Source organism: Mirounga angustirostris, unplaced genomic scaffold (genome assembly GCF_029215605.1).
Source record: "Mirounga angustirostris isolate CCGP_5_RB_7025 unplaced genomic scaffold, mMirAng1.0.hap1 SCAF_2, whole genome shotgun sequence".
NCBI lineage: Eukaryota > Metazoa > Chordata > Mammalia > Carnivora > Phocidae > Mirounga > Mirounga angustirostris.
Genome location: NW_026991710.1, coordinates 64,881,568 through 64,907,550, shown reverse-complemented (window position 1 = coordinate 64,907,550; position 25,983 = coordinate 64,881,568). Strand labels below are relative to the sequence as shown.

General features: G+C 40.1%; 1 protein-coding gene across 7 annotated transcripts in view; it reads left to right on the top strand.

Annotated features, from left to right (window-relative positions):
- The window catches only part of RASGEF1B (RasGEF domain family member 1B), a 556,303-nt gene that overhangs the window by 505,057 nt on the left and 25,263 nt on the right, over positions 1 to 25,983 (top strand). For 5 of the 7 annotated variants that reach the window (XM_064584681.1, XM_045880908.3, XM_045880910.3 and 2 more), the window contains one exon: positions 25,171 to 25,353. In XM_064584681.1, the coding sequence (XP_064440751.1) occupies positions 25,171 to 25,353 (183 nt within the window). Of the gene's footprint in view, positions 1 to 13,331; positions 13,471 to 14,041; positions 14,160 to 25,170; positions 25,354 to 25,983 lie in introns of those variants that run through there. The other 2 variants (XM_045880911.3, XM_064584682.1) reach the window with 2 other exon arrangements.

Below are 25,983 nucleotides of genomic sequence, written 5' to 3'. Positions count from 1 at the left end.
TACATTTTCCTAGGACTTTTGACAAGGCTTTTAGGAATATTTAAGTTTTTGAATATGTCACGCATTCACACAGTTTAAACATGATAAAGTGTGAAAAGGTGCCTGTCGTGTAAGAAGTTTCCTTCCTGTCTGTCCCTCTTGCTGTGTTCCGCCTACTAGCTCCCATCTCCTCCCTAAATAGCTAACCACCATCAGTTCCTTGTTTATCCGCTCGCAGATTTTTTTCACATAAGAAATAATACCGTACAAATATATATGCCTTCTTGTTTTATCCTTTTATATACATTATGGCATACACTACAGAACAACCTGTACCTTCTTTCACTAAGCATTATGTATTAGTACATAGTTTCCTTATTATTTTCTATTATACTTGCAAACTGTTTGATTCTGTGAATGTGTCAGAACTTATTTATCCAGTTCTCTAATGATGGACAGTTAGTTACTTCTGATCTTTTACTTGAGGAAACCGAATAGCTTGGTTCATGTGTTATTTCACGTAACGAATGGAGTGTATCTTTAGGATGATTTTCCTTAGCCCCTATGGTAGATCCAAAGGTATGTGCATTTGTAATCTTCCACAACAGTGGATTTTTATTAATCTGATGAGTTAAAGAAAAAGATATCTCGTGTAGTTTTAGTTTACATTTTTGTAAATATGAGTCAGATTGAGCATTTTTCCTTGGGGTAAAAGCCTTTTCAGATACAAACTTGTGTGTTCAATCCTTTGCCGAGTTTCTCTTGGTTGTTGAGGATTTTCATTTAGTGCAAGTACAGTAAATAAGTGTATATTTACTATTTTCCAAGTTTGCTATGGGATAGGCTTTTCTTTTAGGAAAAAGTGACCATTCTTATCTCCTTTGTATTTAAAGTTACAGATGGTTAGTTTTGGCAAACCCTAACAAGTCATGCATCTTTTTATTCTGTTTTTAAGATTTGGCCAAAGTTGAATTTGAACAAATAGAAGTATAACTATACCCAAAGTCCTTCGCTTTCTGCCACATATGGTTGAAATTTGCTCAATATATTTTGAAAAAAACAATTACAACCCAGACAAAATCCCAGTCTTTCTTCCTCCGTAAGTAATTTTAGAATCATTTCACCAGTCCTTATAATAAGAACTGGAAGAACTGATATTGTGAAAAGAAAAAAAATGGAATTGTCTGCAACAGAACCAATCTAACAGTATAGCTAAATGATTGTTCTTGTTTCCTCTCTTAAATGTTTGAAAATGATTCTTTTTCTAATGATATATAGTTTTCAGAGATTTGAAAAATAGTGGCATGTTCTGATATGGCTGAACATGCTATAAAATTAACCTCTTGACTTCATAGTGCACTAATTAGAAGAAAAGGGAAAGCTAGAGTATGAAAGGGGGATTAGGTTGCCTATGCACTGAATATTAATGAACTGATTGATGCAGAATGTATTATTGAGCAGCTGTTATGAGCCAGGCATTCTACTAGACACTGAGAATGTGTATTAGTAAATAAGAAGGGCATGCCCCTTGCCTTCTCAGAGCTGGTATTCTAAACCAGTCCCTCTTTATCCTGATTACAATGAGAGTCACTTGGGGAAGTTTCACAACAATCTAATGAATGGGCCTGTGACAAGAAACTCTAAGGATGCAAGTCGGGAACAAATATTTTTTAAAACTCCCCAGATGACTCTAAGTGAAGCTAGAGTGGAAAACCACTGGTGTAGCCATACCCTGGAGATGCCTACAAAACCACAAAGTATTTTGAAGAGGAAGTGGTCATGGAAATTTTGATATGATGTAATATGAACTACATAGCGTCGACTTTGAAGCATTTTTGGCACAATGTTTATTTAACTTAAAAAGCAGTAAAGCCTTAAGACCAGCATTCCAATTTAAAGATAACTTGGAAGATAGAAGAACAGGTTAAATGGCACCCAGGGAAAACATTGGCCAAATCCAGACTGTTGTACTTTCTCTAAGATGAATGGCCTGGTTTCTTCCAAAAAGGCAATGTCAAGAAAAGCAGAGAGGGCTGGGAGTGAGGTGGAGATGGATATAGCTTAACAGAGAATAAAGAAACAACAACTAAATATAACACCTTGATTACATCCTTGTTCAAAAAATCTTTGGGAATAATTTTTGTGGACAATTTAGGAAACTTAAATATATACTAGAAATTAGATGATATTAGTTAATATGGTTGATTTTTGATAGGTGCCAGATATATCATTATCTATGTACAAGAATGTCCTTATTTTTAGGAGATGCATGCTAAAGTATGTAAGGGTATCAGCAACTTTCAAGTGGTTTTTCAACAGAAAATGAAAGCACACGTATAGATAAGCAAATACAGTCCTACTTTTTAAAGGAGTTTGAAAGAGGCTGAGGTATTAAAGATGAGAAAGCCTGCTGCATAGTGTTAATAATTATATTTAATTAACTACCATTTATTGAGTTTTATGTGCCAGATACTGTACTAATGACTTTATATGCAGGATATTAGTTGCTTTTTAAAACAAGCATTGCTATTATTTTAATTTTACAAATGAGAAAACCGAAGCTTGTAATAAGTAAACAACTTAAGTTCACACTGAGCCAGAATTTGAACCAAGTTCTTCCTGTTTCCATTATGGGTGATCTTGATTATTAGGCAGCATAGCCCTGCCTCCAAATGGTACTGTAACCACTTATGTGGTCATGGAAAACACACAAGCTATGGACTTACTTCCAGTACAAGAGTCATTACACTGCAAATCCATCTGATGTTTATATGTCTGCTTTGTGGACTGTGTCCTCCTTGTCATACAGAGACCACAGTTAGGCTGACCTGGGTCTAAATCTTGAAACTGTCATTTATTGGACGTTTGTTCTTAGACAACTTTTTAAAAAGCTTCCCTCAGTTTCAGTTCCTCTTCTAGGAACTGAAGCCTCTTTATAGGATGTTATGCAGATTAAATAAATATATAGAGAAAGCACTTAGCACAATCCCTGGCATGTAGTAAATGCTTAATAAATGTTAGTCACCCATCCCCCAGCTTTTTAAAAATTTAATTTGAATGGCTATAAATGACTCCTGCTTATGCAGAAAAACACCTGCTGCTCAAAGTGATTGCCAATGCTGGATCCTGCAATCATTAACTATCGATTTGGCATCAGGGACCATGGCTTTGAATCCCTAAAACTTACAACAGGAGAACTCAGCTAGTATACACAAATATGTGTTTGTTATCAGTATGATAGTCATTATGATTCATGTATTAAGGCTGTGAGGTTTTTTGTTTTTTTTTTTAAAGATTTTTATTTATTTATTTGACAGAGAGAGACAGCGAGAGAGGGAACACAAGCAGGGGGAGTGGGAGAGGGAGAAGCAGGCTTCCCGCCGAGCAGGGAGCCCGATGTGGGGCTCGATCCCAGGACCTTGGGACCATGACCTGAGCCGAAGGCAGATGCCCAACGACTGAGCCACCCAGGCGCCCCTAAGGCTGTGAGTTTATTAGACCTCTGCCTTCTTTTAATTAGTAACACCACAGCCCACCGATAGAAGCACGTCATCATAAAGCTGAAGAAAAAACCATGAGCTACATCCATCCTCGACTTAGGTGGCTGAGTACCTAACTTCTTCTGAGCTAAGACGTGGGCACAGAACAAAAGAAAATGTTCAAAAATCTCTCTTGGAGCCAGCAGGCACACACTGGTTCAGAATAGCCCTAGCATGAAACTTAAAGGTGTTCCATGGCCCATAGGATCTGCAACTCCATCTACTTTATGGACAGGCCAGCTGAAAAAAGGGGAAATTTTAGGGAAAGTTTATTTGGGGAACTACATAGTAGGTCAAGAGGTAGCAATATTCTCACTTACTTATTCAATAGATATCGAACACCTACTATACACCAAGTATTGCTGTGGGCATTGATTGGTGTTATAGATAAGGTCTTTGTTTACATGTACTTTTTATCTAATTATTCTACTAAAATGTTTATTCCAAATTTAATTCTAGTAGTAATTACATAAATGGATAAATAAGGTGATTTTAGAGAGTGCCAATATGATCCTAAGGGTTCCTTGAAGGGACTCTTCATTCTTAGAAATGACCTAGAACTAACCTATACTGACAATATTCATGACTGACTCCTTGTCCTACAGGTCTTGCTTCCAGAGAAGCCTTCCTTGACCCCCTCTGAGAAGGGTCCCGCAGCTGTTCTCCATCCCAGTAATGACCGCCATCTGTGATGATTGGTTGTTTATTTATTTCCTTGTTTTAAGTCTGTCTTGCCCACCTGGAGGGAGGCCCCATGACAGACAGAGGGAACCTTGTCTGTTTTGTTCTCATTGGGTTCCCAATATGTTTTCCAGGGCCTGGCCCATGGAAGTTTCTCTTTTCGGTAAATAACTGTGGAATTAGGGCAACTGCCCATCCCAATTTGTCCGGAGCTGAAGATCTGCCCAAAACATGTGGTTTTCAGTGCTAAAACCAGCACAATCCCAAGTGAATTGGAGTGGTCAGGTCACCCTACATGGAATGCGTATCCTTCGGATAAGAAATTAGTCCCAGACCTTCCATTATTGAAGTCGAATCTCAGATCTCATAAACCAGACCCAGAGCAGAGGTGTCACTATGCCATGATACAGCTACAGTCACTGCCTCTAGTGTAGGCCAAGCCTCAGGGATGAATGAAAGAGGATGCCCAGGGACTCTTTCAAACATCACAATCACTAATAATGCAGACATTGAACTCCAGGGAAAGGATATGCCCACAGTCATAAGGTCAGTGGGGTTAGGTCAAGTCTATCACTTCTGGTCCTCTTCAAGCCTCTTGCCTGACTGCTGAGTTATCCAGATGGAACTAGTCTAAAAGCTAACAAAAACTTAATATGAAGTAGCATTTGACAGTGGGAAAACACCTCTGAAATCATGTCATCCAATCCCCTCACATTTTACAGTTGAGGAAACTCAGAATCTGAGTGTCAACTTCCTTAGTGGAGAGCCAAGTTTTATAGGATCTTCTTTCTTTGTTCCCACACAGACTAGGGTCCCTTTGAAATATTGGTCACTGCTCTTGCTCTCTAGGTGAGAAAATGTGTCCCTTCCATTGTTTGCTCTCAACGAGCTGTCCTGTTTTGCATTTCTTTCCTCATTGTGTGTGCTCTGGAACAAGTTCTGCTAGCCTTTTTTGCAAATGACTTATTTCAATATACTGGTTGTTTCTCCTCAAAAGAATTCCTGTTTAACAGGTTCAAATATTCCCTCATGCCCTAAAAACTTCTGTAAAAATTTCTGGGCCTAATCGGCATCTAACTTGTCAGGTGAGATGTTCCTGGAGTTTATGTCATTGAGATACACTTTAAAGGACTGGTTCCAGCATTATAGATGGGTTTTTCCTTACCAAAGGAAAGACACAGATAAAAATTCACATTTATTTTTATTTTTTTTTGTGTTGTGAATCAAAAAATGACAGTATGTCTGCCATTAGCCTTCATGTGAGAGTGGGGGCAGGGCTAACCCAAATCGCATCTCTTTAGAGATATTTTCAAAACAGTATGTCCTAGTTCAACTATTTTGGGAAAAAATACAACTTGTTAGTATTTTAGACGTTAGAAAGTTTGGATTCACAACTGCCTTTTATAATATCTGGCGTTTAACTTTTAACTTAGGAAGGAAGAGCATTTCAAAAAAAGTTTATGAGTTCTGAAAAAACACAACAAAACAGAACAACTTAAGACAAATGTTTTATTTATCTGGGGAAACTTTATTCAAACTGAGGCATTTTATTTGGCCCTCTGTTATAAATTTCTTGCTGTGACAGGTATGAAGTTCATACCTCCATAAAGAAGGCCTTGGTCTTTCTCAGGCTTATTTCCTTACAAGCTTTCTCTTAGGAGATAATCTCTTTGAAATCACTGAGCAATAGTCTGGGCCAGAGAATGCCTCTTTTCTTCCAATCTCCCCAAACTCCACCTCTACAAGCAACAGCTATGTCCTTCCGCCCCACTGACTCATCCGAACACATCTCCAAACATATACTTTGACTCTCTCAACAGACCTGACGTAAATGGACCATTCCATGAATAGGGAGACATGTCCATATATTCAACCTCCATTTTCCTTTAGTTCTTGACCACTCTTCAGAGACAGCTAATCGGAGACAATTATGTGAGTAATTGTAGATTCTAAAATTATCACTAGTTAATTCCAGGCCCTGGAAATGTTAATCGTATGCTAGTGGTGTTAGTCTGGGGGAGATTTGACTTTAAAGCAGGTCTCAGTCAAGAATCAAAGCTCTTTTTTGTGTATACTCACAATATGCATCACTGTCTGAGAGGGGATACATGCGACCACACCAAAGAGCAAGAGGAAGCTAATTTTGATAAACTATGTGAGATGTATAACATTCTTTAACAAACCTTTCACACATTATACTTTTGTATGGTGAGACCAAATAAAACTCTCTGCACTTTTGATTGACAGACATACTTTATAAATGGGATTAATCCGTGAGCAGAACAAGGTAAAACAGTAATGTCGCCAGTATAGATTGCCTTAAAACGTAAACTTTAAATATAGAAGTTTAAGGTTATGCAGGACAGCTATATGAAACTACCCAGCTGTAATTATAAAAATTTGGGGTTTTTTTTTTTGAAATTTACAAAATTTTTAAAAAGTATGAACACTTGTGCACCCACCACCCACTAATGATAATGTTTTGTCATATCTGCTCTATGTCTTTCTTTATGAAATTATCAAACACTACACAAAAAATTGAAGCCCCCTTTGCCTCCATCCCAGTCCCACCTGCACCCCTTCTCAGAGACAACTGTTCTTTCTAATTCGCTAATGAAATACAATTAAACTATATGATCTGCTCCATTTGTTTTTGCGCAGAAAATGTATTTAACATTATGTTTTCCATAGCAATATATAAACATATACACAGAAATGCTGGTTTTCCAATGGAAATAATATTATTTAAGTGTCAAAATAAATATTTGGATATTTTACCAAATTAAACCTCACAGAATTATCTAGAAATCACAACAATGCTGTAATACTTTTTAAAAATGGTATCATCTTATTAAAATCAATTATTTTAGTAGATGAAAGAGAAAATACGCTAGGTATATGTTTTCATGGTGATAACAGTAAATGTTTATTAGAGAAGCTTTTTTGATCAACATAATTTCTTGAATATACTTTATGACGTCTGATGAATAGTTGATGCCATGGTTACTTTAATGATAAAGCAACTGAGAGTTTACTATTTTACTATGTTGAATATTAAATAAGATAAATGGTATTAGCAATATTTAGAGAATTCTAATGAAAAGTACTAGCAGCATCTAGAGAATTCTCCTTTATCATTTCATCAAGAAATATTTAATATCTTGAGAGTATTTGTCATCAGTATTTGAAAACAAATTGTACCTTCTACAGTGTCATAGTAGCTCCATAGATGTCAGCCCTGCAGAAATAATTAGGAAATAAAATCATGTAGTTTTTGAAGTTTTGGGCTTATCATCCAGGCTCTTTGGCTTACATAACTTTGCTATTATCTTGTTGGATGGCCTTGGAAAGATCATTTAATCTCTCTACAATTCAATTTCCTTTCAAAAATGCTTTGGTTGGTGGCATGGGGGTGGGGAAAGATTAAAAGAGATGGTCATTAATATTTCTACCAGTTCTAAAATTTTATTATTCTATTATTCATTTTTTCCCTTCCCACTCAATGTTCTAGGACATAGATTGGTAATTAGTCAAAACTGAGGGGATCTTCTAGCAAAGTAATCAGACTTAACATTAAAGGCTGTAAGAATTTGAAACAGAAAACCTTATCTTAATTCATTTAAGATCAATTTATTCACAAGAAAGCAGACAAAAACCACTAGAAAGAGAAAGCAGAAATAGAGAAATACATTTATATTTACTATTTGCTATAAAGATTTTATAGGATGAATACTTACCTACATAAATTCATGTTAAACAATGTTGGAGTTACACTCAAAACAGCATTACATTTTGTCAAAATGATGCATGTTTAAGGTTATGAAATATTTCTTTGTGCAGAAAAAAATAAGTCACTATGCAATATATAACCAATGAAGATGATGAGATTGTCTCATAACCTTATGATCAGGCCAAGTTATATTATTTCTCAATATCAATATCCCTCCTGAGGATATTACAAATAATTACTTTGTATGAGTAAATAAGAATTGGCAAATGAGTGAAACAGTAATGCTGGTGAAAAATAATAACTTTGCCTTTCAGCAGTTCTTATCTAGCATAAACGAGATCCATTAATTTTTTACATCTCCCTGGGGGATTTTGAAAACCTACTATATCTGTTGTGGAATTTCCCATGGGGTCATTACATTCTTTTGTACAACTTAAGGTCTGAGAGAGAAAAAGTGGTGGTGATAGAGAATCACATGGGTCTGTGGAAGAGACTTCCCTGGAGTTATCTTTTTTAGTCAGTTCCTTTGTCCTTAGGAGTATCTTCTTAGCAAGTTTAAATGAATAACTATCTGTAATATTTTTAGTGATCCCAGGAAAGAGAAATATATGCCTCTGTAATGAAACTGTCAGGATTAAATGACCCTCACAGACCCAATGCTCTCCCTAAATGAGATAGTGGCTGTGAAAAAACATTGTAAACTATAATAAATGTTGGGAATTACTGTTGAGATGATCATTTCAAGACTGACCCAAGCATGTGTTTCATCACAAAAATTCCTTCTAAATGGCAGGGCTATAAAAGTGTTCATGCAGTTGGGCAGGGACTCAAGATCTTCAATATCTAAATCTTCATGTCCGGCCTTCATCATCCTTCCCTCAGGTTCCAGGGAAATGCAGGTACACAGGTCAATGCCAAACACATACACACTTTTCATTACTATGAAATTCTAGTGTGGTCCCCTAGTGAGCTAGGTTGGCCCATAGACAGAATTCCTTTCATTCAGGGTAGAAGCAGGAAGAGGGCATGGCACCAAAGCATGCCAAGCAGCCTCCTTCGGCCTTTCACTCGAGGCTCTCAGGTGCTAAGGAAAGGGAAGCCCAGGAGAAGCCCACTGAATAGCAAGGGGAAGTCAAGGAGTTTTCTCTACGGTCTAGAGCTGGGCTGATCTAACTGGCCTGTCCAACATCTTGCACAGTAATCAACATAACCATTGCAGCCCTGTGGGAAAGAGTCCAAAGAGAGGGGATCCCAATAAAATGAGTCCTGTGTCTCCAAAATATTTTTGTCTTGACTTAGCCATATCACCATAGTATTTCCTCATCCCATGTAAAAGGGGTGGGGCCGGAAGTGGAATAGCTATATTTCATATTAACAGACCTTGCTTAGGAACTGTTAAGCGATTTTCTCAAAATTGCATTTGGTCATTCTTCGTGTTTTTGCTTTATAAAATTCTCATGAATCTTTTGTTAAAATACAAGACAGGCAATGTACATCGTACTTAGTCAGTTTGTCGTCCTTGGATTTGAAAGTGAGAAGGCCATGGTTGTGGTCTAGATTAACTGTTGATTAAGTAGGGTGATGGGTGCCTATGTTTTCTTACCTGTATAAGCTTGGACTAAAATGCCTTATGCTTAAACTGTTCATCTCCATATTCCAGAGTGACACTGAGAAAATAAATGAAAGAGAAAATGTCAAAGTGTTTTGGAGAGTTACTTGGCCATTTCACAAGGCCTTTTAAGATCCAGAGAGAGGGAATTCAATGCTGAAAAAGGCTGCTATTCCACCTTGGATATCTTTAATGTTTTTCTTACACTGAAGCTGTGATCCGTTCCCTTATTCTTTTCTCTCTTTAGTCCTATTTTGTGCTCTGGGGCCTCATTCGTCTTTCACAGGGCAAGTTTTACATATTTGAAGGCAGTTATGCTTTGTGAGATTTTCATTTAAAGTTCAAGTGTTTTAAGAAAATCTTAAACCGGGGTTCCTGTGTGGCTCAGTCGGTTGAGCATCTGACTTTTGATTTTGGCCCAGGTCATGATCTCAGGGTCCTGAGATCGAGCCCTGCATTGGGCTCCATGCTCAGTGCAGAGTCTGCTTGAGTTTTTCACCCTTTGCTCCTCCCCCTGCTCTTTCTCGCTCTCTCTCAAATAAAAAAATAAATCCTTAAAAAAAAGAAAATCATAAATCACAAATTAATATTGAACTTGTGTCTCGGACAAATAATAAACATTGCTTTCCAATGAAAACAACTCTAGCTTAAATACATATATCTACTAGTTTTAACAATATCTTAGACATGTAAAATGAGTCAAATTAATGGTATATTTTTTCAGACATTATTTCATAAATCTTACAGTCAGTAATTAAATCCATTTTATAGAGTAGAAAGACCAGAGCACTGGAATGAGAGAGACACAGGTTTAATTTATGGCTTCTTCAGCTATATGGCCGTGGCAAGTTACTTACCTTCCTAAGCATCATTCCTTCATCTCAGAAGTGGAGAAAAAGTACCTATCTCTCAGAGTTTTGTCAAGTATCAAAGATAATGTAAGTAAAAAAAGTAACACCAATACAGTGAAATACTCAACAGAAGGTAAAAGGAGTGAACAACATCAACATATATCAACATGGATAGATGACCAAAGTCAAAAGTTGGAGGGAACACATTGAGAAACAGAATCAGATGGATTGTACAATAACATTTAGGTAAATTACTCATGTGGTACTCACATAAAACAATACCATCATTGTGCATGAAAGGCGGATTGGAAAACACACTAAATACATTGTGAAAGAGTAAGTGCCTTTGGAATGGTGAAAACTAGAACTTTAGAGGGGAAATGAAAGAGACTAATAATATAAAATAAATATATTAAAATAATAAAATTTTAAAAAGAGTGTTAGACATGGATTAGTCATGATGATTGCTCTAATTCTGTGCACTTGAAGTCCAAGAGGAAAATAAGAGAAAAATATGTTTAGCACAGGGCCTGCCATATACTTGAAGCTCCATATAAGTGGCTATTTATTGAGTATCCTACTCAGCAGGGCTTTATTTGCATCAATGTGACTGGTTTTATAGAGCTTACCAACATCTATAGGGATAAAAATTGAGCCAATGGAGTCAAAAGACCAGAAAGAAACTATGGGAAGCAGAACACCGAAGAAATATCTTTTCATGATAGAGAATAATTGATACCTAATCATCACAGCTTTTATGGAGTACTTACCATTTACTAGGCATTAATTAAGTCAGCCAATACATATTTATCGAGTGCCTATTGTGTTAGACACTGTTCTAGACACTGGAAATACAGCAGGAAATCAACAACTACAATGACAACAACAAACCCTGCTGTTTTGGAGCTTATATTCTAGCAAGGGGAGAGAGCAATAAGTAAAATATACAATATGTTAAATGGTGGTAAATCCTATAGAGGAAACCACAATGAAAGGAGGGAAGGACGCTGTGGAGAGGGGGTCAGGGAAGGCTACTCTGAGGGACATTGCTCCAAACCCACTTCATTTATTAACTCTTTTAATGGATCTTCTCAATATGCTGTGAAGAAGTTACTTTTATAAACTATGACTGTTGTTTTCATATGAGCAAACTGGGGCCCAGGGTCTCTTGTAAGGTTTGATAACTGGCTAAGCCATAGGACAGGATCAAAATTTGGGCCACCCAGCTCTGGAGCTGTCCCCATATGTATCACCTCTCATACAGGGAGCTGGAAGGGGCCGTGAGGGATCCACCAGAATGGGGAACAGGAACGTGGTTTGGTAAAACATTAAATCAATGCTATCACTGTGTCCATTTTGTATTTTGAGAATCTAAAATAAACATCTTTTGTTTCGGTGAGAAAACACTTAAGAAAGTAAAACAGGGCAAAATCTTCTGGGGTGGTGGGTGGGTGTACCCAGAGGTTATAAAGGATATGCTAAACATTTCCACTAAGAAATCCTGATTTACTCCAACCCTTTTAATTAATTGCTACAGACTCAGGAACCTCAGTATTGCACATGGCTTGCACAACCTCAGATGGCTTGTTTGTTACAGAACCAGGATGGAAAACTGAGCTTGAAAGACGAAACAGCCAGCACAACCGCAACAGCTAGGCTGGGCAGCCTGAACCTCGGTGCCTCTCTGCATGGCGGACTCCCACCAAGCCTTTTGGGCTGCATGGTTTCTCCTTTAAACTGCAGAGAGGCTGAGTGATTTACTGAGTTGGAGATACCCGTTTGCAGGAGAAAAGGAAAGAGTATAATTAGAGGAAGAGAAGTGAAAGGAGGCACAGATGAAGAAAATGAGGGGAAGAATCAGCTAAGAATAGGCAAGGTGAACTTGAAGATGACCATTTCCAGGCTAGGAAGGAGGAGGGAGAGGAGGGGGATGGAGCCAGGACAAAAAGGGTTCCTCTAGCTCAGTAATCCTAATTATAGTCTTATAAGACAGGTATGAATAGTGTTGTTTTTTATATATGGGAAAACTGAAGCTCAGAAAAGCTACTTTACTTACTCAAGGTCATGTAGCTAGCAAGAGCGTCTCCGGATGCTTCAATTTTTTTCTTTCCATGCGTCCCTTTCTTCCCTTGTTTCCATCGTTTCTTCCCTTCAGTCTCTTCTATTTGTACAAGGTGAAGTATTGAGGTTTTTGTCTTTTTTCTAAAATAGTTATCAAGTATCCAATGATAGAGTATGTGGTTACCATGACAACACAGCCTTTACTGAGGACTGGCCTCCCCGCCTTGCCTCCAGAGTCATATTTCACAGCACAGATTCCCTTCCTTCGTGCAACTTGTAAGAGCCGCAATTTTATATTTTGTTTGGGTGACCATTTGCTTAACGTTTGTCCTCCACCAGACGGGCTGTAAGCTTCAGAATAGCAGCGACCTGCCTACTTTTGCCTAGAGCATGCCCTCAGCGTTTTGCACAATGCCTAGCCGTCGGGCTCTGCGTAAATATTTGCTAAGCAAATGTTCTTGTGGTTTCTCTCAGCTCTCTTCTGGAAGTACATGGACAGTAACCTTTAGCTCATAATTATGTTAATAGATACTGTATAACGAGTCGGGCCGGTATTTACAGGTAGTACACAGGTAAATGAACACACGCACACACACACACACACATACACATGACTTCACAAACAGCCCCGGGCAGGCGGACTCAGAAAGAAACGCACGCCATCTGCGCCGGCCGAACCCACTCAGGTAAACACCGCTGCGCCGGGCTCGGCCGGCCTCCGCAGCGTGGGCGGGCCCCGGGCTCCGGAGGCGGTGGCGGCGTGGGCGGCGAGCTGCGCCGCGATTGGCTCGCGCCTGCCGGGGCGGGGCGGGGCTGGCGGCGGGAGGCGGGCACTCGGAGCGAAGGGGGTGTGCGCCGCGGCCGAGGCCGTAGTTTCAGTATAAACAAGGCACCCGACTGGTCGGGCGGATTTTTTTTTTTTCCGCCTCTTCGCGCGCGCTTTAGCTCCCTGTTCTCTGGTCGCGCTTGTGGGTGCGCGGCAAACAGCGGGGGAGCCGAGGACCCGGGGTCCGTCTGCAGGTGGGTTGTTCCCTGGCCAGGCGTTCTCCCGGAGGGACCCGAGCCTGGCAGCGGGAATGTGCGGCCGTGCTGCCCTCTGCGCTCTCCCAGACGGTCGGCCCGGGAGCTGCGCTCCGAGCAAGCCTGGCTCTCAGGCGCCCCGGCTGCCGGGTGCGCCTCGAAGAGGCGGGAGAATCGGGGCGACCAAATGCTCCCTGGCACAAAGCACCTGGCAAAAGCTAGAGACCGAGGGAGTCCCCTGCCTGGCCGCCGAGGGCGCCTGGGGCTGCCCCGGGAGCGGACCCGGTGCCAACAGGTGCGGGGCCGAGCCGCTGGGGCCCGGGCAGGGACAAGCTTGCGTTTTGCTTTGCTGCTCTCGCCCCGATCCCGCAGCCAGGCCTTATGCTTGAGATCTTGGTAGTTTTTGAGGATTTGTCTGAGTTCTAGTCGCGTTCATCCTTTCATCTCCCTTCCAGCGCGCTGCTAGGCTGTTTCCTTCTACTACTTGGCTAGTTTCGTGTGTGTTGGGGGTGGGGGGGAGGATTGTTTATTTTTGGTGTGGGTGCCCTATAATCTAAGCTCTGATTCTTAGGAAAGGACAGGAAACAGAAGTCATGTGCTTGCCACTGACGAGGCGATAGTTGTTCATCCCTCCGTTCACCTGGCGAATTTGGGACACACCGAGTCTCCTGGGTTTTGCCCGAGCTCAGGTGAGTCGCCTCGAGACACCTGGCTAGATTATAATAACGTCAGCCGAAGTACCTAGGAGGCTTGCGGCAGCCAGCATAAGAAAAGCTCCACTTCCTAGGGGAACTGTGGGAACAACTTCAGTGCTGTACAAGAGCAAAGGGGGAGACGGGGGTGGGGGGTCTGGTGTGTACACACCTGTGCCTGTGTGTGTGTGTCCGCATCCGCGTACCACTTGAGCATTGTTTATTGTTTCGCACCTTACCCCAATCGAATTGACGCAGTTCAGGCTAAAGCAAGGTAGTTAAGTCCTCTGACAGTGCAGAGGGTGGTCCAAGTGATGTAAATAGCAGGAGGAGATCTCTAGGGCGCGCCGTTCTCTTGTGAATGTGGAGGTGCCCATCTTTGCCAATGAATTCGGTGGGTATAGATGAATATGCACACAAATTTGTGTATGTGTGTTTGGGCCCAGCATGTCTCCAAGGAGTCCATCGTCAGCAGCACCATGTGACAGCGGCCAGGAACTGCTGGTGTGCGTAGATCTATATTTAGCCCTGGATGATCTCCAAAGGCCGAGGGAGGGTCTCTGAACTGGGTGCATAAAGGGGAAGAGTCTAGGGATCAGGGTGTTGCACTCTTGAATAATGTCTGGTACAGTCAGACTCAGATGGGGTGAATAATTATTCTTTCCTCTTGAAGACAGCAGCCAGAGCTTGGCATGTGATAGCTATGTCTCAATTTAAAGCATAGTTGGACCACTGTGATAAAACCTATGCTAAGAAACAAGGAGGTTACAATTAACCAGAGTGTATGCCTCATTGGAGATTTGGGAGGAATATAGCTGATCAGGTGAGGTTTGGGGTAAATATAGAATTGATTTTCAAAAAGAAATACAAATAAAATTTTTTGGCTGTTGAGATTTTCATAACAGAATAAAAGAATGGCAGCTTGTTAGATCCTATCATTAGTGGTTATTTTAATTTTGGGGGGACAGTTGTTGGGCCACTTTTGACAGAAATCAGGGTTCACAAGCATTGCTGTATTATTCCTTTAAGCAGATTTTCTGGCAAAGATGAGAAGATCAGCTACCGACTACCAAGTTTCTTGTTGGCATTATTCCACTACATGTCGGTCAATCCTTTGTTTTCCTGGAGGTGGCAACGTTTCTGGCGACTAAGCATACTGGCCTTGTACTTTCCAGTTGTCTAATGGAGTGTTAAATTCTTAGAATTTATTTCTCCCATGGTTCACTCTCAGTCTTGCTCCATTTTATGTGGTCCACAAGACATTTTCTCTATTACCACACCTGATACCTGAGATCACACTGTCTTTTGGAATAGAAGATCACCAGAAAGCATTTACAATTGTTTTCTTTTTTTACCCCAGCTTAGCATCTAATCTAATATAGTCTTAGGTCTATATTACTTAATGTTTCTAAAAATGTATTATTTATCATAATACATATTTCTTATATTATTAGTAACACTACATTCTGATAATCTAAAATTAACCACCGGCTAATAAAGTACAATAGACCCTTTCAAAAAAATAACAATTAAATAACTCCTATCTAGGAAAAAGAAATGAAGGGGAGAAGCTGGGTGAGTGTCTGTACAGGGTAAGGTACCCAATAATGGCACAGGAAATGAGGGAATCAAGATTAGCAATCTCCAAAGGCTACCTGGAAGAAGTGGACTTTGGAGAAGCAATTTGGATGGCCCCAGCAAGTCTCCCTGAGACAGGAGGTGGGGAAAAGAAGGTATTCCCCCTTACTTAGAGAAGAATTTGGAATTCCTGAAGCAGAGATTGAGAATCTTGATTCTGATGCCACAAATAATAAATGGAAAAGACATTATAACGTATTGTGAAATCTTAAAGAGACAAATTGTACTGTTGAAAATACTGCTTAAGATTTGTGGCATTTTTGATGTTCGTGGTTGAATTTAGGTGTTGCCTCCTCACCCCCTTCACTTTTCTAGAACTACAGTTGTCCTTTTTTTGGTTCTCCAATTAAACCTACTAAAAGAAAAAATAGATCTATACAGTCCTTGATTATCTTAAAATACCAGATATTGTAGCCTAGTGCTCTGGACAGATTTCTGCCCTGGGATTAGGGAGATGAGTCCTGGGGGCCCTCACAAGCTGTTTCTTCTCTCCCTCTACCTGCAATATCTATAAAGTTGGTCGGGTGTTGAACTAGACGATCTATGAGTCCCTTTTAGTTCTGTGACAACTGCTTGATTTTGCTATATTATCCCTTCATGCATTTGTACCCTAGTTGAGGTGGAAGATGAAAGATGAAGTGTCTGCAATTAGATGTTCAGCTACTTTCTGGGTGTAGGGAAATGAAAAGAAGAGAGTGAAGTTTCTTTGTATTGATAACAACTATGTAGAGATTTAATATTTTCTTGACCTCCTTTTTGCTTTTGTTTTTCTCCTATAAGTGTATTAAAAAATACTAATTATCAAGAAAGTTGAGTCAAATTTTTTTTGACTTAAGTCAGTGTTACCGTTTATGAAATTTTTAAAGAAGATTTTATTTATTTATTTGAGAGCCAGAGCCCAAGCGTGAGGGGCAGAGGGAGCGGGAGAGACTCTCAAGCAGACTCCCCGCTGAGCACGGAGTCTGATGCAAGGCTAGATCTCATGACCCTGAGATCATGACCTGAGCCGAAACCAAGAGAGTCAGATACTTAACTGACTGAGCCACCCGGGCATCCCACCATTTATGAAATTTTTGACCAGCCTCTGACCTAGGTTTTTTCCTTAGGTTTATATATTTACTATTCCATTTCAAGGTATGTCTATATCTAGAAGTCATTCATTTGATTCAAATTTTATTAGGAAGCCCTCGTATGAAAATCAGTTTCACACAGGGAAAATACAAATTAGCCTTGTAGGGAAGGAAAACACTTTACAGACCGCCAGGATCGTTCTATTTATCAAAGAGAGAAGAATGGAGGGGGAAGAATAAGCATAGTTTTTCAAGGACTTGCAGCCAAAAAATAAAATTATCCTAGGAACCATGTTACATAATAAAATGTAAATAGAAAATTCTGCTTGTTTACTAAATGTCCTCACTAAGTATCAGATCATTTTCCTGCTGAAATTAATTGGGTTTAGAAAAATAAACCCTTTTAGTAAAGGATGCTCCCCATATGATATTCTATAATTTGGCTTGAGAGCTATCTTTAGATGATCCAACACCTTATATCTGTGCCATCCAGTATGGTAGCCACTAGGCACATGAGGATATTTAAACTTATGTTTAAATTAAACAAAATTAAGAATTGAGTGTCTTAGTTGTGCCAGCCACATTTTAAGTGCTTAATAGCTACTTGCAGCTAATAGCGACTGACTGGACAGTAGAAGAGGACCATTTCCAATATCCCAGAAAGTTCAAAGTTCTTTTTGACAGCATGTAATTAGATCAGGATGATTTTGATTGTCCAGAAGATCACTTTTGTCCCCCTGGGAAAATGAAATAATTAATTCTCATTGTATTTGGGCACCTAAGACCTACAAAATAAGACCGACTGACTTTTTCAGCCAGTATTTGTTTTCAACTGCACAGCACGAACAGTGCCACTTTCCGAAGCTCAATAATATGCCAAGATCACAAACACCAATTTCTTAGGTTTTTTTCACCCAGAACTCCAGTTGTCCTACATTTCTAAACCAGTACCTGCTGTTAAAGCTGGAAAGCACCAATCTTTTCACAGACCAGGGACGTGGAGCCATCTACTGTTCAGCTCAGGAACTACATGGAAGTTGTAGATTCAAAACAATGCATAAAGAATATCAAAGTGTTCTGTGATCTGTTCCCACGCAGTAAAGATTTATCTTGTAGAAAAGTTTTAAATCACTCTCCAGGCCCATTTAGAGTTGCCATGTAGTGAAATGTTGTTTTGTGTTTTAATAAATAAACTGCTAACAAGATATCTCCAAGACAAAAGATGACACATTTTTTAAAGCTTTAATTTCTTCCAAGGAAACCAAAGATAGTAATTATTTGAGTCACAATCCTCTTCCTCCATCAATTAGGAATCAGTAAAGATTTCTTAAGTAGCATCCAGGGTAAATCAAGAAAAATGCAAGTTCTTTTTTTTTTTTTTTTTTTTTTAATGAAAGCCTGTAACATCGGTAAATAATACCACCAATTTCACCGTTATGGAGAGAAATAAGACCTTCTTTAATAAAAAATACTCACTTTTCCCTCCTTGAGTATGAAATTTACTAAGCACTTGGGGCTCAGTTCCAAAGAATGTACCTATCTGGGAGTGAGTTCCTTTCCGTTCACGTGCCAAAGAAGTGAGTTGATTTAGGGTTGTCTACTCTGCATCGTTTGTACTCACAGGAACTGTACCTCTTTTCTCAAGGAGGTCAGCAGAAGTGTAGCGTTTCTAGAGTTTCCAGAGCTGTTGCTAGAACTCTCTGCCTTTAGGACTTTCCCTGGCTCAGGAAAATGTGAGAAGATAATCTTCTAGACATTTTCAAGCTCAAAAGAAGCCGTGTTTTAGATAGTGTCAGAAACGTGACTTTTACTTTCACCCTGAGTCAAATCCATAGTTCGTTACCCTCTATGAGCGTGCAGTCCATCCTTGTATTCTGAGATCCAGTGGTGCGAAAAGGAGGCTAGAAGTGCTTGAGAAAACCAGCTGGAGTAAAGCTGAAATATGTGAATCTTTCTCATTCAGCTTTCTGGAACCTCAAATGAGAAAAGGAAGAAGCTGCATCTCACCAAAGTGCAAAGTTCCTTTGGAATCTAGATGGGAATGGGGAAACCGGTAATTCCAGGATATTAAATTAAGCCTCTCCTCACTAAACAAATACACTTTCAAAGTTCAGCTGTGATAGGGAGGCCTTCCTCTACTTCAGTGGGTTTGTTTTTTTAAATTGGGACACATGCCCAGCACTTGAACAGAAACGAAAAGATAGTGATCAATATAAAGGCATTGGATTTGTTAAATATTTCACCAAAGTACTCTATGATGAAATATGGATCGAAAGCTCCCCATGCTTTTTTTTTTTTTTTTTTTTGAGTCCTACTTTTTCTAGCTCATTCTCTTAAGTGTAAAGGAAATGCTGACTTGACATTCTGGTAGAGATTTACAAAGCACCTACAGCAGATGTTGAAGGATAGCTTTGGATTTAGTTCCCACACCCGTCTTTTCCTCAACCTCTTTTCCAATTTGAAATGTCACCTGAAACCACCTTATCCTGGTGCACCTGCCTCATCATAAATAACATTGTGCGAAAGCAGTCGCTAATTCAAACACAGTCTGCTGTTTAGAAAAAGGCAGCTTTTCATCTGGTGCTTTCGTTGGTTTGAAACCATTAGGCATGCCTTTCAAATCCATTCATCCCTTAAATCACCCAGACCTTGCCTCCTTGCTTCTGGATCAATGTCAGGCTGAACTTTTTCAGAGTCCTTGGAAGAACATGATATATCTTTGTGACTGAATTAGCTGCCCTTGTAACGTCTGTCAACCAACTTTTCAGCTTACCAAGTTAATTTTAAGAAAGAACATTCATCTTGTACACCTGAGTTGGATCTATCTTTTACTTCCTTTTGGGAAGTTTTCCAACAGAACCTGTGATCTGTATGCTAATTTCATGGCTCTAAGCTTTCTTTTAGCCTGGTTCATTTTTTTAAAACCCAAAGTCTGTTTCCCACTGTCTCATCGCATCTTTCCCCACCCCAAAGTGCCATCTCAATTTTGGGGCGGGGAATACCTGTTTAAATATCTCTACCCAAACCAAAAGTAGTATCATTTTAAAAGCCTCTTTAGCTCCATTTGATTGGCACTACCGGAGGATACAAGTATTCCTTGATTTCTAAGGAGCCAGGCTTGGATGTGCTGGACCAAGCTTCCCTTCAGAACCGCCACGTTCTTCTTCTTTGAAGATGATTAGATAAATCATATCTAGGCTCTGTACAGGTCTGCACATAATGTTTCTTAAACTGGGGTCTGAACTCTCTGAGGGTATATGCAAACTTGTCGGTACATTTCTCTCAGGGCAGTGTGGGGAGAGGTTTGTGATCTCCCGAAAAGTTAAGAGCCACTGGCCACATTGAATATATTGTTTCCCAGGAAATGATTTTAAGGTGAGAATTGCTTGCGAGGTGAGCCTGTCCTCTGCCTTATCTTATTGGTAATGATTTGAATAAAGTCAGCAGTTTTGTTTTTTTTTTCAAGTATCTCATATAAATCTCTTTTTTTTCCCAAAGGAATTAACTACTTTGAAGTTTGACTTAATAGTAAGTTAATGCCAGCATTTACCCGAATGCTGTCGCACATTCTAATTTTGGAAAAGTCAGGTTCTCCTGAACAAGATTTTTGGTTAGCCGATAGGTCTATTGGACTGGGCAAAATCTGCGCTAAGGAAGGGTGGTGGACAGTGGAGAAGTTGGTTTTGAGATTATATTGGAAAGGGTGGAGGGGAGTGGATTGAGAGTTTAAAGGACCCTAGAGACAGATAATATTAATTGTGGGAGCTGTAAAAGAAGGTTAGCTACAGATAAGAAATCAGAACTACCCTGAGGTGAAAACAAATAAATAAATGGGATTTCTGGGATAAGAGCAGCCTCACCCTTTGCCCTTCTTCTACTACAGAAATCATTAGCAAATGATTCCTGGCATTAATAGCGCCTGGGGATAAATGCTGTTCTGGATTCTCGTGTCCAGTACTTGGATATTTTCTCTGTTTTTTTAAAACAAGAACCAAGCTAATACTTAATCTTCTGAGCCTTGTTTTCAACTCCAGAACTGAAGCAAGAGAATTCAAGTCTTGGATGACAAATCTGAGTAATACTGAACAAACAATAGTTCTTGATGTGGGTAATAACAGGGAAGATACTTGAAAGAAAAAAACTACTATGTTTATCTTCTTAGGTATTTAAGGTACACTTCAAAGACAGTACTTTCTGTACCATACTGTTCACCTCCCCTTGTTTGTCAAATGCATTTCTTACACAAGGCAGTGATCTTTCTAGAAAATGGCTAGACTGGCCACTTGTTAGAGATTGTCCAGAAATGGGTGATGAATACTCTGATCCATGATCTTTATTTTGGTCATTTGTCTCAGTAAGAATTTTTTACTGGAAATCTATAAAGTAAACACAAGCAAATATTACTCTATTTAATTGAATCTGAGATGCCATCCATTGTAAGATGCTCTTTCTTTTCAGATTGCTAAGGACAAAAAAGACTGTCACACATGCCTTTTTAGCACTATATGCATAGCAATTACAAAGATACTAAAATGTAAAGAAGTATATGTTAAAATCCGAAATCTCTGTCTAGATGGGGCTGTGCCTTGATTGCAAAGGTCAGTAGCGTAAATACTTCTGTTATCGTGGGAGTATTGCTTCTTTGTAAGAGTAATTAGTGTCACTAATGCATCTTTGGAGCAATGACTTACATAAAACATAGAAAGCATATAAATTGTTCTGATAGCCTACAATTTGGGATAGACTGACAGACTTTTCATTTTATGGTGAAATATTACAGGTTCAAGGAAGTCCATTTGTAGTACAACATGATGTAGTATAATAAATTTGGACTCTGGAACCTGAAGATCGAGGTTTGAAACACTGTCCTATCTGTCCCTTATCTGCTGTGTAACCCCAGTCAGTTACGACAGGTTTTCTGAACCTCAGCTTATGCAGTCCAAACAATGAGAGGATGTCTGCCAAACAGGGTAGCTCTAAGAATCCCAAAAGGCATTTGTAGGCAGTAAACTTTACACAAAGGGGAGCTGCTGATCTTCTCAGAGCCTTCCGTGCCGTGCATCTAAGCATTTCTCAGGTGAGCGGCCTTGAAGGGGAATCAGAGAAGTAAAGGAGGGTGGAATGTAGAGACCTTTCCCTTGCACAAAGGATCTCATAGTAGCAGAATGGGGAGGGAGGGAGAGGGCCTAAGGAATGGGAAAGATGCTGTCGTGAGTATAAGGCAACATCGGAAAGATACGACCAATGTGCCTAAATGAGGGGCTGGAGTCTCTTGGAGTGACTCAGATCTCAGCAGTTGATTGTTGCTATATGCAAGTTCAACAGTCAAGATGGATCATAGGAGAATGAAATCAGCTGATAAGCAATAGAAATTAGGGCTGATTAGAAGGCAGAAAATGACCTGTGACATACCCTCTTCTTAAAATTGATTTGTAGGTGTAATAAGCTATAACCCCAATTCATTTACCTCAGTTTGGTTTCCATTGCTATTTGCAGTATTTTCTTTGGTGCTTGGTTGGAGGGGATTTTCTAAGTGTGGATATTTTCTACCTCGTCAAAGAAATCCCATGAGTGAAACATTTCCAAGGAACAATACAGAAGCTTTTTGCCATCACTCTAAGAATGCTCTCAGAAGAACTTTGCTATAAAAGAACTTAATAGTTTTGTTATAATTTAGGATTTGAGAAGGAGTGAACAAAATTGAGACTAATTTTCTAAATAAAAAACATGTGTTGGGGAGGTGGTGATGGTATATTACCTTTTGAAGTTCTTGCCACCGTGAAGCACCAGGTTAGGTTTTCATTAAATCTGAGTCCTTGGTCAGATCTGAGTCCTTGTCTGCTTCATGGGAGTAAATAATTGAGAAGTACAAATACTTGTGGCTTTTGGTGCTGATTCCTTGAAAGGGAACTGGGTGACCCTTGACTATCACGGGCTAATGGTTACTGGTAATAAACAGAAGGCAGCAGGGGTGCAAGATTCATGGGGTGGGGGGGCTTCCATTGGGTTCATTTGGTGCTGTAGCCACAGCACTGTGAGATCTTAGCCTGGTCACTTCGTTCCACCTTCCAGGGTTTGCACACTTATAAAAATAGGAGCTTGGAGCAGGCTGGGCTTTGACCTCTTCCATGACTGTTTTTGCAGTTGTTGCTAATCACTTAGGACACACATTCTCCCACCTAGTTACAGCCTTTAAATTCTTCTCACTCACCCTCAGGCCGCGAGGCACCCACTTCTAATTGATTGCAGTTGGAAAGTGAAATGAAATCTATTTTTCATCCCGGACCAGATGATTTCTATGATCCTTTTGAACTTTCAACATTTTCTGATTTTTCTGAAATTCCCAAGTTTTTGGCCAGCCATCTCCCCAAATCACTTTATTAGGATGGTTTCAGTAGTGATGAATAGGTGGAGGAATCAAAGAAAATTCATGGTTCTTGGCAGAAAAAATAAAAAAAAACTCAACTCCCAGGGCATGATAGAGTTCCACCTGTGATCCTGCTCACAAAGGACACTGTATGGTTTTTAACCATCTAAAGCTTTTTTAAGCCAGAAGTAGGTAACCAAATTCAGATGGACAGTTCCCTCCAAGCTATCAGGTAAAACTTTGAGGCGCTTCTCATCTCGGGTCCCAGAGTCTCGGTTTATGGACATTTTGAGTTTCTCAGGGCAAGGGTAGATGGGCTCTTTTTTTACCTTCCTACCCAGGATGACTCATTTGCAAAGATTATATTGCACAAGAATTGTACTCATAGAAAACCGGCAATTTGAAGAGGACAGAAACACACTTTGTCCACTGTCTTATAAAATGTTAACATGGAGTTATTTATTTAACAATGATTTCAACTAAGCGTGGAGCATTTGTGTTAATGCTTACATCCCATAGTTCCTGATCCTTTGGCTGTTCTGACCTTGTCCTGCCTCAGCGAGAGGCATGGCAGTGATGATGCAGGTAGTGACAGATCTCCCAGAGTGATCCTCAGTAATCAATTTCTTCCCATTGGTGGCTGTTTTTTCCCTTTTGCATTCTCCCTCGGCATTGGTTTGTGGATGGGATAGAGGACAAAATGCTGAAGCTTGTCTTCTGTTTCTTTTTCTTGATGCTTCCTTCCCTAAATGCTGTTTTCATCTGCCAGGTTGTCCTAAGAGTAGATTTTTTTTCCCCAACACCCCACCCCGTGGCCACCCTTGCCGAGGCACGCGCACAGGTTATGAAGCCGTGGTCCCCACTAGCTGGAGTTGGAGCAGATGCACAGGGCTCCACACCCCTCCCCCATCCGGATGCAAATATCTTTTGGCATCTCAAAAAGAAGGATTAGCCCAGGTTGTGTCCTCCTGCAGCCTCCATACACCCTGTCCCCGTCAGTCCAAACCCTGGAGTTGGCTTCCCGTATTGTTTGCCTTCTGAAACTCTCAGTCTGGCAGCCCCTGAATGCCTCCATTGTCCAGACATGCTGCCAGAAACCGAGAGTCTGTTCTCAGGGTCCCGAGCTCTGTCCCTAGGAATCTGAGTAATAACTTAATAGCCTCTAGCCTCTACTGAGCACCCTCTAACAAGGGCTGTGTGAGTTGCAAAGCATACAAATGGAGAGAACCAGCACTCTCCTTTCTGTTACCCAAACCAGGGGCCCCTCAGCCCACATGTTTGCTGACACAGAGGCTTTATAGAGCCCCCACCCCAAAAGAATTTGACACAAAGGGGTGAAAATCGACAGCTTTGGATCTCCCAATAGAAGCTGGAGAGTCAGCGTTATATTTCTGGATTTACATACGTACATCTGTACATACATCTGTAAACACACACACACGCACACAATGTACTTTAATCCTAGGCCTCTCTTACAATTTTACTTTTTCAACATCTGTTTTGATTATCTCCTGTTATACCCATCGTTAGTCCAATATTTCTCGTATGTGATGTAATTCTCCCAGCCAACTTTGAAGGCTTGCCCATTTCTACTTTAGGATGACTGACACTTGACTCAGTGAGATAAAGCAATCGGAAGCTCAGTTCTCTTCCCCACGTGTGAAGGAGTGATCTCTAAGTATGGCAGCTGGAGACTTGGATTCAAATCCAAACTGGATCCTTTGATCTAAGCATTTTATGGTGTTCAACTGAATGAGATTGGTACTCACCCGTATGCATACATGTGTTACTCAAAGAGCAATTTGCTTTCTTGATGGGTTCTGATCCCACCTATTTTTAAAATAACCTATTCCCTTGTTGCTATTAAAGCTTACTTTTCTTCTGGACGGCATATTACTAACACTGTGTTTTCTCCTTTTAAAATTCATTTTAGGAAAGCATGCCTCAGACTCCTCCCTTTTCAGCAATGTTTGACAGCAGTGGTTACAACCGAAACCTCTACCAGGCTGCAGACGACAGCTGTGGAGGGTTGTATTACCATGACAACAACCTCCTCTCCGGGTCTCTGGAAGCACTCATCCAGCACTTAGTACCTAATGTGGATTATTATCCAGATGTATGTATCCCTATTCCTCTGAAACGCATCCTTGGTATTCTTCAGAATATCTGGGTTGCTAAGAATTTTTCCCAAATAAGAAAATGCGTATTGATTATTGAGTATTTTGAGATCAAGTTGAGCCTGCTTATGATTCAGATTTTGGTTATTGTCTGCATATCAGTTTCTTTTCACGGCTGGTACCACACTGTAGACGGTCAGATACCATCTAAGTGAAGTATCTGTAGGTTTAATTCACGCATATACATTGGTCATTACATAGAAACGCCAGAGGACATTGGATACTCCTAGAATACTTAATGCCTTGTTTTGTTTCCAAGACCATCACTATGCTGAGAAAAGTGAAGTTTGACAGGAAAACTTCATAGAAAGGAGATCAACAGTCATATTCAAGATGCAGTTCTTTATAGGTTGCTTATGTTTTACTTTGATAGCTGGTGTTTATATAGATGATACTTTCTTTTTTTTTTAATTTTTTAAAAAGATTTTATTTATTTATTTGACAGAGAGAGATATAGCGAGAGAGGAAACACAAGCAGGGGGAGTGGGAGAGGGAGAAGCAGGCTTCCCGCGGAGCAGGGAGCCCGATGCGGGGCTTGATCCCAGGACCCCGGGATCATGACCTGAGCC